Genomic DNA, 13562 nt, shown 5'->3' with positions numbered 1-13562 from the left:
TTAAGAACAGCCTAGGCTGGGCATGGTGGCTCACGCCTGTAATCCCAGCACTTTGGGAGGCCGAGGTGGGTGGATCATTTGAGGTCAGGAGTTTGAGACAACCTGACCAACATGATGAAATCCCGTCTCTACTAAAAATACAAAAATGTTAGCCGGGCATGGTGGTGGGAGCCTGTACTCCCATGTACTCCCAGCTACTCGGGAGGCTGAGGCAGGAGAATCACTTGAACCTGGGAGGCGGAGGTTGCAGTGAGCCAAGATCGTGCCATTGCGCTCCAGTCTGGGTGACAGAAAAAGAAAAAAAAAAAAAAGAACAGCCTAAATGTCCACTGGCAGAGGACTGGTTAAAGTATGGTCCCCCGTATAGAAGGACACCCTGCAGCTGCTAAAAAGAACAAACAACTCTGTATGTACTGAAATGGAACAGTCCTCAGGATACATGATCATGTAAAAAGCTAGGAGTCGGATAGCATGAGTACCACTCAGATTTTCTTTAAAGAGAGGGAGGGGCCCATGTGCTAATATGAACATACAGAACTTCTGGAATGAGACCTTAAGTGTTGCCTCTGGGAAGGAGGTGTGGGGTGGGGAGACAGGAGACTTGCTTCCTGCTGTACACCCCTTTTTTAAGTTATTTACTATGTCCGTACATTGCTCTCCAAAAGAATAAAGTAAAATAAATCTTTTGCTGAATGATATTTTTAAGAGTCCGTAAGGGGAACTCAGAGACACCGGGCTTCATGTGGGGGAGGCTGATGTCTGTGGCTCCCCACCCTGGGGGTCTCAGGTCGTGCCCTCCCTTCCTGCCCCAAGGCACCACTTCATGGAAGCTTCTCAGAGGGATCCAGGGGAGGGCGCAAGAACAGAATAGCCATGAGGTGGTCTTGTCTCCTCTTTCCATCACAGCAGCCTCCCCAGCGGTGGCCTGGATAGTGTGGGCTTTGAAGCGTGGTCATCGGTGACCTACAAGGGCTTGGCTATTAGCAGCCCTAATGGTGTCATCTGCAGGCGCCTTCTTGCACGCACGAACCTCTCTGTGTGTAGCGGTGGTGAATAATCCCCAAATTGTATTTGATTTCTGCAGCGCATTTCTGTATTTCTATTCAAAGTTGAGTGCATCTGATTTTATGGGAATTCATAACAGTTCAAACTAAATCATGGCACCATGCTGTGAAAATCTCTCACTCTCGAGAAACTGAAACGCTGCCCAGATGTCCCCTCCTGCCCTTTTCCTTCCCCCTGCTCTGTTCTCTCGTGTCCCCCCTGCCTGCTGGGCCAGGAGGCGTTGCCTGTTGGCAGGCAGCAGTGTGCCCTCTGCCCTTGTACCTCCTGACCGGGCTGCAGGGAGAGATGGGAGACGGTCACGGTGGGGGCCCTGCCCCGGGAGTTAGGCCCAGAACTGCCTATTTCCCAAAAGAGGGGAGTATGCCTTGCTCCAGCAGAGACATGGAATGTGCCTTTCCAGTCTAGGACACCAGGCTTCAATGGGCTTCCTCTTAGGTTTTTTTCTGGGATTCAGAGGTGTTTAGTGAAACCCCTACAGGTCATGGGGAGCTTTGCAAGGAACCTGGCTTCCTCCAGCCTAGGCAAAGGAGTGGGGACAGGAAGGAGGGGCCCTCCAGGGTTGTGCAGTGGGGTGGGGGCATTTTGTGGATGCATCTCCTGGAGGGGGTGGCAGAACGCAATTGTGTGTGTGTGAATGTGTGCACATGAGTGTGTTTGAGAGTGTGTGTGCGCATGAGTGTGTTTGAGCGTGTGTGTGTGTCAGTGTGTGGGTGTGTGTTTGAGAAAGTGTGTGCAGTGTGTGTGTGAGTGTGTGTGAGAGTCTGGGTGTGTGAGAGTGTGTGTGAGTTGTGTGGTGTGTGTTTGTGTGCGTGAGCGTGTGTGTGAGAGTGTGTGGGTGAGTGTGTGTTTGACAGAGTGTGTGTGGGTGTGTGTTTGAGTGTGTGTGGTGTATGTGAGTGTGTGTGAGAGACAGTGTGTGAGTGTGTGGGTGAGTGTGTGTTTGAGAGAGTGTGTGTTTGAGAGACAGTGTGTGTGTGAGAGCATGTGAGTGTGTAGGTGTGTGAGAGAGTGTGTATGTGAGAGCATGTGAGTGTGTAGGTGTGTGAGAGAGTGTGTGTGTGCAGTGTGTGTGTGGCGTGTGTGGGTGAGTGTGTGTTTGAGAGAGTGTGTGTGTGTGCTTTCAGGCACAAGCTTTTCTTTCACACTGTTGGTCCTCACCTGGGGAAAGGAGAACCCTCGGTATGGGGCCAAATGCCAGCCTTGGGCCTTGTCTCCGAGCCTGGGTTTTAGCCCATTCTGCTGCTCGTGGCTGCCTGCAGGCAGAGCATGAGGGAGCCTTCCTGCTGGTGGGAGCAATCCGACCTCCTCGCCTAGCGAGGAAAGACCCAGTGGGGCTGGACTCAGGGGATGGAGAGGCAGCGCCTCCCGAGCTGGGACCCACTGCCCAGGATAAAAGGAGCTCCGTGTCCCTAGAAATGTCTGGTAGCAGCCCAGGGAGGGGTTTCAGCCAGAGGACCGCCGAGGACCCTCCCAGCTCCCAGAGTCTCCCCTGGTGTTTGCACCTGGGACTCTGGCCTTCAGGGAGGCTCAGGACAGTGCGGGAGAGAACGTCTAATCAGGGTTGTCCATGTGTTCACAGGCTGTGGCAAGATTTTGGTAGGGTGGACATAAGCGAGGCCACTGATGTCAACACGTTGAATGCTTATTATAGAAGATAGGCGGAATGCAGAAACTAGGTAGAAGAAAATAAAACTTCCCGTAACCTCACCACTCACACCACACCCTGGCTTCACTCCACAGTGCTGTATGCGCACACTCCCCTGCATACATTCACACACTAGGAATCCACACACCATCCCCTGTTGCTGCCTAGGGACATCCCACAGTTGAGCCAGTCCCCTGTTGGATATCTGTCATGAGTTACGCAGCAGCGGGCATCCCTGTGGCTTGGTGTCCACGTACAGCCATGGCGATTTCCTCAGCTGAGGTTCTGGAGGTGGAATTGCTGGGCCACAGGGTATGTGCATTTTCAGGCTCTTTGGACAATTTTCAAAGACGGACTGATTCTCTGCCCAGTTGCCTCAGCTCAGGGGTGTGGGAGCCCTGCTGATCTTGCCCCTCTGGTGGCGTAAGCACCACCTCCCTGCTGGTGGCTCCCACACTTCTGCTTCCAGCCCGGCCTGGACCTTGGCTGAGCATGTCCAGCTGCCGACCCACTGTTGCTACTTGGTTGTCAACAGCCATGCCAGACTCGCCATGTTTCAAATGAACTTCCGATCTTGTTCCTCAGCCAGCTCCACCTGCAGCCTCTCCTGTCCTAGCTAATGGCAATGCCATCCTCCCAGGTGCTTGGGCTCAATTCATTCTTGCACAGCCAGATCCCCACCAGCAGGAAACCCTCTCAGCTCTACCTTGAAATATGCCCAGAATCTGCCAGATCCCACACTGCCCCCCTGCCTGGAGCCCATCATCCCTGCCTGCATCCCTGCAGGAGCCTGGACACCAGTCTAGCCACTCCCACCCATGCCCCCTACAGTGTGTCATCATCACAGCAGCCAGGGTGCTCCTTGAAAATTGGTTATTCATATCACGTGTTTCCTCACAATCAGTGGCCTACAAAGTGTCCATGATGGACGCTGAGATCTCTCTACCCTCACCTCCTGCAACTCTTCCCACTGTGCACCCCTTCCAGCCACGCTGGCCTCCTCATGCTCCTCAAGCGCACTAGGCACACTCTTGCCTCAGGGCCTTTGCACAGGCCGCTCCCCCTGCCTGGAAGGCATTCCTCCCAGATATCCACATGGCCCACTCTCCTGCGAGTGCATGCTCATGTGTCACCTCCCCAGTGACCCTCAGCTGGTTCCTGCGCTGCCCCTTCTTTCCCAGGGCACCTCGCTCCCAACACTGGATGACTCACTCACCTGCTCTGTTGGGGTTGGTCTCTCCCAGGCAGTCTCAGCTCCCCCAAGGTGCGGGCTTTACCTTGTTCCTTTCTGTGTCCTTAAGCTCTAGCACAGTGCCTAGCACACAGTAGGGCATGTCAGGGCAGACGTGCGCAGTGTGGCCAGACCCAGCTGGATCCCCCACTGCCCGAAGCCTCACCTTGTAGCTCACTGGCTCTCTGTGATATGAGACTTTGATTTGACTTGGTGGGGGGTGGGGGTGATTCCTATGTAGGTGACTCCATGGATGCTGTCACTGAACCACCTCTCAGAGCCTCCCCAGCCAGCCCTCAGCCCAGAGCTGGTCTGAGCAGCAGGTCTTCCTGGGTGATGACAGAAGAAGGTGGTTAATGTGGGCGGGGCTGCTGCCCTAAATCTGAGAAATTTGCAGTCAGCTTCTGCCAGGGACAAAGGTGTCAACCTTGAGGGGAAGGTGGTGGAGTGAAGCAGTAGCGGGTGAGGAGGGAGAAGACTTGCTCACCCCTGATGGAGCATGCATTCTCTTATTGCTGCTGGTTCTAGGGGCAATGCATGTGAGATGCCAACAGCCTGGGAGGGCAGATGAAACAGAAGCCCACCCACCACCCCAGCCATCCGCCTTCTTCTTGACATGTGCAGCTTACCTCCTGCTGGCCCAGCATACCTTGGCTGTGAGCATGTTGGAATTCTCACTGGGCTTGCTGAGTAGATGCCACAGGGTCTTGCCTAGAGATTTCCTATCAGGCGCCTCTGCAGGACCCTCCCCTGGGTCACATGTCTGAGCTCAGCAAGGGTTGGGGCTGAGGCTGGGAGCCTGGCCATGATGGCCATCAGAATGGAGTTCAAATCCAGACTTGACACTTATTAGCTGTGTGACCTTGAGTAAGTTGTGTAGCCTCTCTGAGCCCCAGTGTGTAGAATGCATTGTGTATCACAATGACTGGCATAGAACATAGACTCAGTAAATGTTAGAATTATGAAACTGACATGTGTGTAGCTTGAGCCCTGAAAGCTGGGAGCCCTGGGATTTTCTCTGTCCTGATGGCCCTGGGCAGTGACAGTCTGTTTCACTTATTTGACACCTAGCACATGTTTCCAGTCATGGCCGTATGTTCTCATGGCCCTGTGTCCTCCCACTGTGCCTGGCACAAAGTTTGGCATGAAGAAGAATGTTGGGAATTGGAGTCTGAGGGCTTTGGGGCCTGGTTGTGTGTCTTCTTAGGAGGAGGGCTGTAAGCCAGCACTTGAGAGATTTGGGGGCAGCTGGCTGTGGCCCTGCCCGTACCTCTGGAACAGGTCTGGCACCTATCCCAGGTCCAAGCAGGAAGCCCAGCACAGAAGGGTGTGCCTGTGTTTCCTGATCCAGTGGGGAGACATGAGGGTTGGTGGGAGCTCAGGCCCCATCCTGAGGGTGGGCCTGAGGATGGTGGAGGAAGCCACTTGGCTGTGCTGAATGGGAGGTGAGGAGGCCAGGAGGCTGAGGGTACAGCTATTGCACAGAGCAGAGCGAGGTCAGGCTCTTCCTGGGGACCCATGCTGCTCACCATGGCCCCAGTACTGAGGAATGCCGCAGGCAAAGCAGCGTCCCTCACCACACTGAGGCTGGAGGTCAGGGCTTAGGAGTCTGTCTCTTCCCTCTGGCATCAGCCTCTGCTCTCTCTGGGCCTTGCTTTCCTCCCATAGCCAGAGGAGCCAGAGGAAGAAGATCTGGGACCTCAGGGAAAACCCAGTAGCAGGGTGAAGCCCTTCAGGCCCAGCTGCTTTGCTTTACCCTTTGGAGCCTGTGCCACCTTGACCTAGTGTCGGTGCCACCTCACCCTGTGGGGAGGATGGAGGCAGAGTCAGGATGGAGCTGAGATGGTCCCTGCTTCTGAATGCTCTGGAGGCAGTCCCTGCCAATCCTGCAGAACTAGGGTTGTGTGCGTCTACCCCTGACTGATGGATCTGGGCACTGAGGCAGTCTGATCACCTCCGATGGGAAAAGGAGAACAGGCACTTAAGAAGAGAGGTTGGGGGCCCAGTGTGTCTGGCAGTGTTGGAGCCTGAGCCTGCACTGTGGAAAGCAAAAAGCATTATGCACACGTGTGTGTGCAGGCACTCACTTTTTGGCAGACATTCACCCTGTGTTTTTTGTGTGATGCGTATTGTGCTCCATGAGGGAGGGGCCATGTCTTCCCCTTTTACAAAGTCAGGAAACGGGAGCAGCAGCATGGTGTGATGGAAACATCAGGAGACTGACTCAGGCGGACCTGGTGAATCCTAGAGTGACCTCTCCGAGCCTCAATGTCCTCGTCTGTAAAATGGGGACAAGAAGACCTACTTCATAGAGGTATTTTGGAAGATTGAGTAAAAATAATACCCGTGAAAATCCCTGGCCTGTGGGATTGCCTAACAAGTGTTCATTTCCTTCCCTCCTTCCTTCCTTCCACTGCAAACTTCCTGCAACACGCAGCAGAATGGTGTGCTCTCCCCAGCTATTTGTGGATGATGTTCTTAGCAGATGTTGTTTAATTCTCCTAACATCTGGTTTGGAATGGCAGAGGGCTGGAGTTTTTTCTGTAGAAGATACTCACTCACTGTGAGATGTCAGATTGTCACTTAATTGCCCAGTGCCTCGGTTTCTCCACTTGTAAATCAGGGATAACGCTAGTGCTGCTGGCTAGCTTGTTTGCAGGATATGATAGGGTAATGCAAGATAACAGATGGAAAGTGGTTTGAACGTTTAGAGAAAGGCATCTTGCTCAACCCCGCTAGTAGTTAGGGAAATGCAAATTAAAGCTGCAATGCTATAGCATTTTTCATGTGTCCGATTGGCAGCCATTTAAAAGAGAGATCACTTCCAGGTGGGCACATAGGGCCTCTCATATACTGCTGGTGGGACTGTGAATTGCCACAGCCTTTTCCAGAAGACAATATGGCAGCGTCTAGTAAAAGTTCACATACACACTCTGGGTTGTATGTAATTGACCCAGCACTCCCACTGTTGGAGAACCACTTTGAAGAGCCAAATCCCAGCATAATTATGTACAGAGAGATGTTTGTGGTCGCATTGCTTGTGGGCGCGGGAACCTGGAAACATCCAAATGCCCGTTGGTAAGGGATGAAATCTCCATTAGGAAACATCCATACCACGAGCTATTATTATCTCCTAAAAACAAAGAGATAATTCTAAGCAATGTCGGCCTGGAGTGCTGTCTGTGGAATTTCTTGATGTGTGAAAAGCAAGTTGCTTGTATGTAGACGGTAACTCCATTATTCTCAAAGTAAACAGTAGCCTCACGGCTCTGTACATGTGTGTAATGGGAACATATTTCTTGGGTGCAGAGAAAAGCCTGGTAGGATGTATGCCGGCCCTTGCCTGCCCACTCTGGCCATGGTCATGTTTGACTCACAAAGTATTCCTTACAAATTGAGTTATTTGCCAACATTTAAAAATTGAATTCATGTGAAAAGCCTGATTTCTAGTTTTTCATTGAGAAAAATCAGAAGCTCCGCCGCACTGGGCCCACATTCCCTCTTGGCTGAAACACATCAGCAGCTGCCACTTTTCAACAGACAGCATGTGGACTCCAACTGGCCATCATCCCCACCCACCCAGCAACACCCTCATCTAAATTCTCTGCTGGCCTTGTAAGCATTTCAGTTTGCAACCCCTGTGATAGGCTGCTAATATTCAGAAACTCAAGGCAGTGGAAACACAGGGATAGGATGTGTAGGCGGAAGAGTTGCCTCTTATTATTCAAATACATCTTAGAATCTTTTGTGTTTCGTCGTGCATGGTGGCTCACGCCTGTAATCCCAGCACTTTGGGAGGCTGAGCCGGGTGGATCACTTGAGTTCAGGAATTCGAGACCAGCCTGGCCAACATGGTGAAACCCCGTCTCTACTCAAAATACAAAAAAATGAGCCAAGCGTGGTGGCACGCACCTGTAATCCCAGCTACTCTGGGGGCTGAGGCAGGAGAATCACTTGAATCCAGGAGGTGGAGGTTGCAGTGAGCCGAGATCACCTCACTGCACTCCAGCCTGGGTGATAGAGTGAGATTCTGTCTCAAAAAAAAAAAAAAAAAGAAAGAAAGAAGAAAAAGAAAAAGGAAAAGAATCTTTTATTCTTCAAATGACTGTCTCATACTTTGTAATTAGGATGTTTTAAGTATAATATTAGAAGGAAAGCAAAAGGGGTCTGTGGACTGGACTGTTGTATGTCGTGTTGGTAAGGAACCATCTGGTAGGGTCACCTCATTGTTCACTGGGGACATGGGCTGAGACGGATTGAGTTCTCTCCAAGTCCAGAATTAAGGGGTCCAAGCTCTCAGCTCTTTCTTAATCCCTCACCCCTGTATCTTGGCAGAGATGTGGAAGTCTCTCCAAAAATCCCTTCCTCTAGCTCCATTCACTGCCTTGTGTCTTTCCTGGTCACTTATTGACAAGAGAGATAGGACACCACCTTGGGTCTTGATGCTGGCTCTGCTCTCTAGTTGTAGGTCTCTGAACAAATTGTCTAATGGCTCTAAGCCTACTTTGTGAGCCAGGGAGATGAACACCCCCCAGGCCAGATGCACAGTAGGTATGCACTGAAGGGTGATGTGTGTGAGTCTGGCCCTGCACTACCAGGGCAGACAGTTCTGTAGGAGGTTAGGATTCCCGGTTGGTGAGTGTGGTCCCCCTGGTGTCACTGCTGGGCTCTAGGGAGGCCTGCTCCTGAGCCGCTGGAGGACCAGGGCCCTGATGGAATGGGACCAGAGTGGGGACTGCTGCCATGTGGGAGAGAGCTGTCTACCCTCCCAGCCACCCTTAGAAATAGGATCTGGTCTTTCAGAACCTCTGTCAGCTGAGCCCCCGATCTCACTAGAGCTTAGCTCTGAGCCCTTCAAAATTCAGCCTTAGCCTCCACAGACTTGCTGTGAGGTCCTGGGCAGGTCACCTCCCCTCTCTGTGCCTCTTTGGACAACATGGCCTGCTGCATCCCTTCATATACAAGGTTACAGGATAATAGGGTGAATATAAAAAATAAAAAAAACAAGAAGAGATATGCTCATTGGGCACTGGTGGTAGGCTTGGGCTTGTTGGACTTGCCAAGCCCCCGTTAGACCCCTGTGTTCCAGGTCAGTGCCCATCTCCTCAATGCTGTCCCCAGGATAACCAGGCTCTGTCACTCTTGGGGGATGTGGTCCTGGAGGCTGAAAGCGGCAGCCCCTGCCTCCATCTACTGGGCCTAGAATATGTCACTCTTTGCCCAGAGTCCCCTCGCAGGACAGCCAGTCCCCATGAGGGCAAAGAGGACCCGATAGACCCCAGCCTCACCCAGTGACTCACAGGCCACTGTGCTATACCCAGGATAGGACAATGTTAAAACCAAATGATACAGACCCTCTCCTTTCTCCCATGTGCTCCCAAACCCTCCATCTGAGTTGATTCCTTCTCCTCCCTTCCCAGCCCCAGTTCTCTCTGGAGCTGCAGAGGTGGGAGGGGCTGAGGAGCAGACCCCCTGCCACCCAGGAAGCTTCTCACCCTCTTCTCTTTCTTTGTGTCCCCAGGAGCCATGGGGTGCCATGTTGCCACCAGCTGCCACGTGGCCTGGCTTTTGGTGCTGATCTCTGGATGCTGGGGTAAGTCCAGTCCTCCCCATGTCTATCCCACGGGCAGCCTCTGCACGGGAGGCCAGGCTGGAGGGTTTTGGGGCTGGTGGTTCATCTTTGCGCTCTGGGACTTTGGAGACACTGCCTTACTGTGTGACTGAGGCACATACTTCCCTCTCTGGGCCTCAGTTGCCTTCTGCAGCTCTCACAGGGCTGAAAATACCAGCTGTCCCCAAAGCCTGGGACACAAGAGGGAATGGGAGGAGCCTTGAGAAATACTTGAGCTGTAAGGGAAGGAGGCACCTGTGACTGTGAACCGTCCTCCTCCTGGGGTGCAGGGACTGGCCACAGCTCTATTCAGTTCCACGCCTGTGTTCTGAGCACCTACTGTTTGCACTGTGTGTGACCTACTGCACCCATCTCTGAGGGAATGGAGGAAATAACTCATTCTCAAGAAGCTCAGAGCCTGGCAGGGGAGAAAGAAGACACATGCAGGATTTCCTATACTGCAAGGTGAATAGAGTGGTAATGAAGGATGGGTGCCACTCCAGGGATGTCCATCAGGAGAAAAGATGAATTGGGCCTGAGGGGACAGGAGAAACCCAGCCAGAAGGGTCAGCATTTGATCTGGGCTGTGAAGACCAAGAAGTAGTTTTAAACTAGGTGAGCAGGAAGAAGGGCGTCCTGCTGGAGGGCATAGTCTGAGCAAAGGTATGGCAGCCAGGAGACTTCCCCTCTGCCCTCCTTTCCTGGGCTTGCAGCAGCCAGCTCAGAGTGCCGGCTCCAGAGCCCATGGAGGAGGCTAGGAGAGGCCTGGGCATTCACTTCTCGCTTGGCCCCTGGACAGCAGGTGGTGGGGAGCAAAGCAGCCCTGGGCTGCACTGAAGGCAGGCCAGAGAGCAGGCACGCCTGATGTGGCATCCCCCAGGGCCATGGCATCCCCAGAGAAGAGCCGTGGGCACGGTGTACCTGGTGACACACGCAAACACATTCCTGTGGGGGGCCAGCTCCTTCTCCCCTCCAGGGAGCCAGGCGGAGTCTCTGGAGGCCGCTGCGGCCTCGTGCTTGTTGGAGTGTTGCTAGCGTCCTGCAGCCTGAGTGTCCCTCGAGGATTCCCTCTCCTTGCCTCCATGTTTGAAGGGATCCCTACTGGAATCCCCCTGTGATGGGGAGCTCACTCCCATCCAGGCAGCCCAGGAGTACAGCACAGTCTCAAAGACTCTCAGAGTGCAAGGGAGCCTCAGGCGCTTTTTTAACTCCCAGCACATTTTACAGAGGAGACACCGAACCCTGGAGAAGCTACTGGCCCAAGGCTGTACAAAGCAGGGGTCTGTTATCCTCCATGGGGGCTTCTGTCAGGATATCACCCCCCTCACCCCGCTCCCCCCTGCCTCATGTGGGAGGCTTCAATCGGGGCTCCTGAGAGCAGCGCTGGCCTCCATGTTCGCTGCACGGTGGGAGTCAGGACACTTTCTTCAGCCTCCCCGGGGATTCTGCCACCTGGGATCCACCCTCCTCCCCCATTCTGTTCCACTCACTTTCTTCATCTGTTAAAAAGAAATACATTTGGCCTGGCACAGTGGCTCTTGCTTGTAATCCCAGCACTTTGGGAAGCCGAGGCGGGAGGATCACTTGAGGTCAGGAGTTCAAGACCAGCCTGGCAAACATGGCACAACCCCAACTCTAATAAAAATACAAAAATTAGCTGGACATGGTGGTGGCGCACACTTGTAGTCGCAGCTACTTGGGAGGCTGAGGCACAAGAATCGCTGGAACCCAGGAGGCGGAGGTCGCAGTGAGCCGAGATCGTGCCATTGTACTCCAGCCTGGGTGACAGAGTGAGACTGTCTCAAAAAAAGAAAAAAGAAAAAAAAATACATCAGTAGAAATAAAGCAGGTGCTAAGCCCTTGGCTGCTTTCCTCTGTGAGACACGGCAGTCTCCCCTTGAGCTCTCCAGATGAAAGATGCTTCGTGCATTCAGGGTGAGGACAAGAACAGAGTGTACAGCCAGAGCTGACCTCCTGTCTTCCACTCCTGCTTCAGCCAAGGAGTCCCCTGGGCGAGTGTCTTAACCTTGCTGTGCTTTAATTTCCTTGTCTTTAAAATGGGAACAATAATAGGACTTTCCTTCTCGGGTTGTCAAAATGATCAAATGGATTAATCTGTACATCAAGCACTTAGAATAGTGCCTGGCACAGATTAAGTGCTTATTAAGCGTTGGCTCCTTTATTATCAGAAGTTATCTTTCTCTAAGGGGAGCAAAATGGGGCATAGAAAACAGAGAAGCTAAGCAAGTTGCCCAAGGTCACCCAGCAATTCTATGCCAAAGCGTGTGTGGTTGGCCTGCATGTGGACTAGCCTGCCTTGCCATATGCACAAGGGTCCCTCTCTCTCTCATTGCTTGGCACAGTCACCTCTTTCTGGTCCCTGTCTGAAGCAGCCAGTGCTGTTCCTTTGGCCTACTGGGGCAGTGGCTGACTTTAGAGACTGGGGGAGAGTGGGTGACTGAACCACCTTCCCAGGCTGCCCTCTGGACACCCACCCTGACCTAGCCCTTCACTTATGCCCCAGACCAGACCACACTGCCCTCGCCACTTTGTTTCCATCTGACCCCGTCGCCCCAGCCGACCTCTCCTCCCCTCCCTGGTAGTCAGGGATGGGATAGGGCTCAGGGATGTCAAAACCCCTTGCCAGCTTGCCTTCTCTCTTTGAAGCCTCCTGCCCTTCTCCCCTCTGGCCTCAATGTACTCTAGCAATTCTCCTTCTTCATCCGTGGGCTTGTTGGGGAAGCAGGAAGCGAAGGCCTGGGCAGGCCTGCCCCACCCCATCCTAGACTGACCAGCCAGCAAGCATCCTGCTGGGTCACTCCTTCTGTCCCCAGGCACTGGGTGGGGAGGCCTCTGACCATGGGGCCACCTGGCTTCCCCACCCGACAACATGTCAGGCTCCTGTCCCCTGGGGCTCATGTGGGCCACGCTGCAGTCACCCCAACAGTGACCAGGGCGCACAGGACACCTGTGGCTGGGAGGCAGGACTGGAGGGCAGGGCAGGGCTTTTTGTCCCCATCCTGAGGCTGGAAAATGGGGCGGAGGGCGAGGCAGAGGGAGAGGGATCTGCCTAAGCTCCCCAGCAGCAGTGGCAGAGCATGCAAAGTCCCTGACTCCTTGAATTTATCCCTGCACTCCCTGTCCAGTGAGCCTTCCTTGTCAAGGGGCGACTGGCAGGGGGACTCTGAGGCTCTCTCCAGCAGGGATCTCAGCAGAGCCACTGCGCCTTCAGCCCCCACCACCACCCCGAGGCCTGGGGAGGCGGCCGGGACTTGGACACAGGCTGGCCTGGCTGGAATCTGGACCCTCCAGTTGCCTGGGTTCTTCATGCCCTCAGAGGAACCCCCACCCCGCAATTCAGGGTGAAGTTTATCCCTCCTGGCTTGGCCCGCCCTTATCTGGTGGGGACCTTCCCCATACAAGCACACCGACGTCCCTTCAGTCCCAGATCAGGTCCCCTGGATGGCACCTCCATGCCGCCACCCAGCCTCTGTTTACCCCTGTGTGTGGGAAATGCTTGTCATTCAGCAGGCAGCTGGAACGCTGTGCCCTCTCTGCACCCTTCTCTCCCCTCTGCCCTCAGGCCCCTTAGGGTGCTGGAACTAAGTAAAGCAGGCACATGCCTTCCGGGTCTGCCTTTGCAGGCTCTAGTTGGGGAATGGCCGTGGGGGTGGCAGGGAGGGTGGGAGAGGGCGGGAGAGGGCTCAGGGCAGTGCTCACAAGCCACGTACCCACAATGGGGTGGGCCACGTGGGGCCTGAGACAGAGAGAGGGGTCCTGCACTTGGGAAGCTGGGATTCTCCTTCTCCCGAAGAAATCACCCCCTGCCCCTCCCCTTCTACATCCACTTACATTCCCGCTTCGCTGGAGGCCCCAAAGCTCCTGAGCACACAGCTGCTGCACTTTAACAGCGGCTTTGAGAATAAGTCACCTGTCTGCCGTGCCTGTGGTGGGCCTGCTCTGGGAACACAGGTCCTGCTTGGTATGTGGCAGGCGACCCACGTCCTGGA

The 13562-nt window shown here is 53.9% G+C and overlaps 1 protein-coding gene across 3 annotated transcripts in view; it reads left to right on the top strand.

Moving 5' to 3' along the window:
- Positions 1-13562, top strand: part of LOC129006860 (cadherin-23-like) — a 335691-nt gene that overhangs the window by 35055 nt on the left and 287074 nt on the right. For all 3 annotated transcript variants that reach the window (XM_054437076.2, XM_054437077.1, XM_054437078.2), the window contains exon 2: positions 9463-9534. In XM_054437076.2, coding sequence (XP_054293051.1) covers positions 9468-9534 — 67 coding nt within the window. In that variant the 5' untranslated portion in view covers positions 9463-9467. The remainder of the gene's footprint in view (positions 1-9462; positions 9535-13562) is intronic.

Source organism: Pongo pygmaeus, chromosome 8, assembly GCF_028885625.2.
Source record: "Pongo pygmaeus isolate AG05252 chromosome 8, NHGRI_mPonPyg2-v2.0_pri, whole genome shotgun sequence".
In the NCBI taxonomy this organism is placed as follows: Eukaryota; Metazoa; Chordata; class Mammalia; order Primates; family Hominidae; genus Pongo; species Pongo pygmaeus.
The sequence above is the reverse complement of the archived record's forward strand: the minus strand, read 5'-3'. Positions and strand labels throughout refer to the sequence as shown.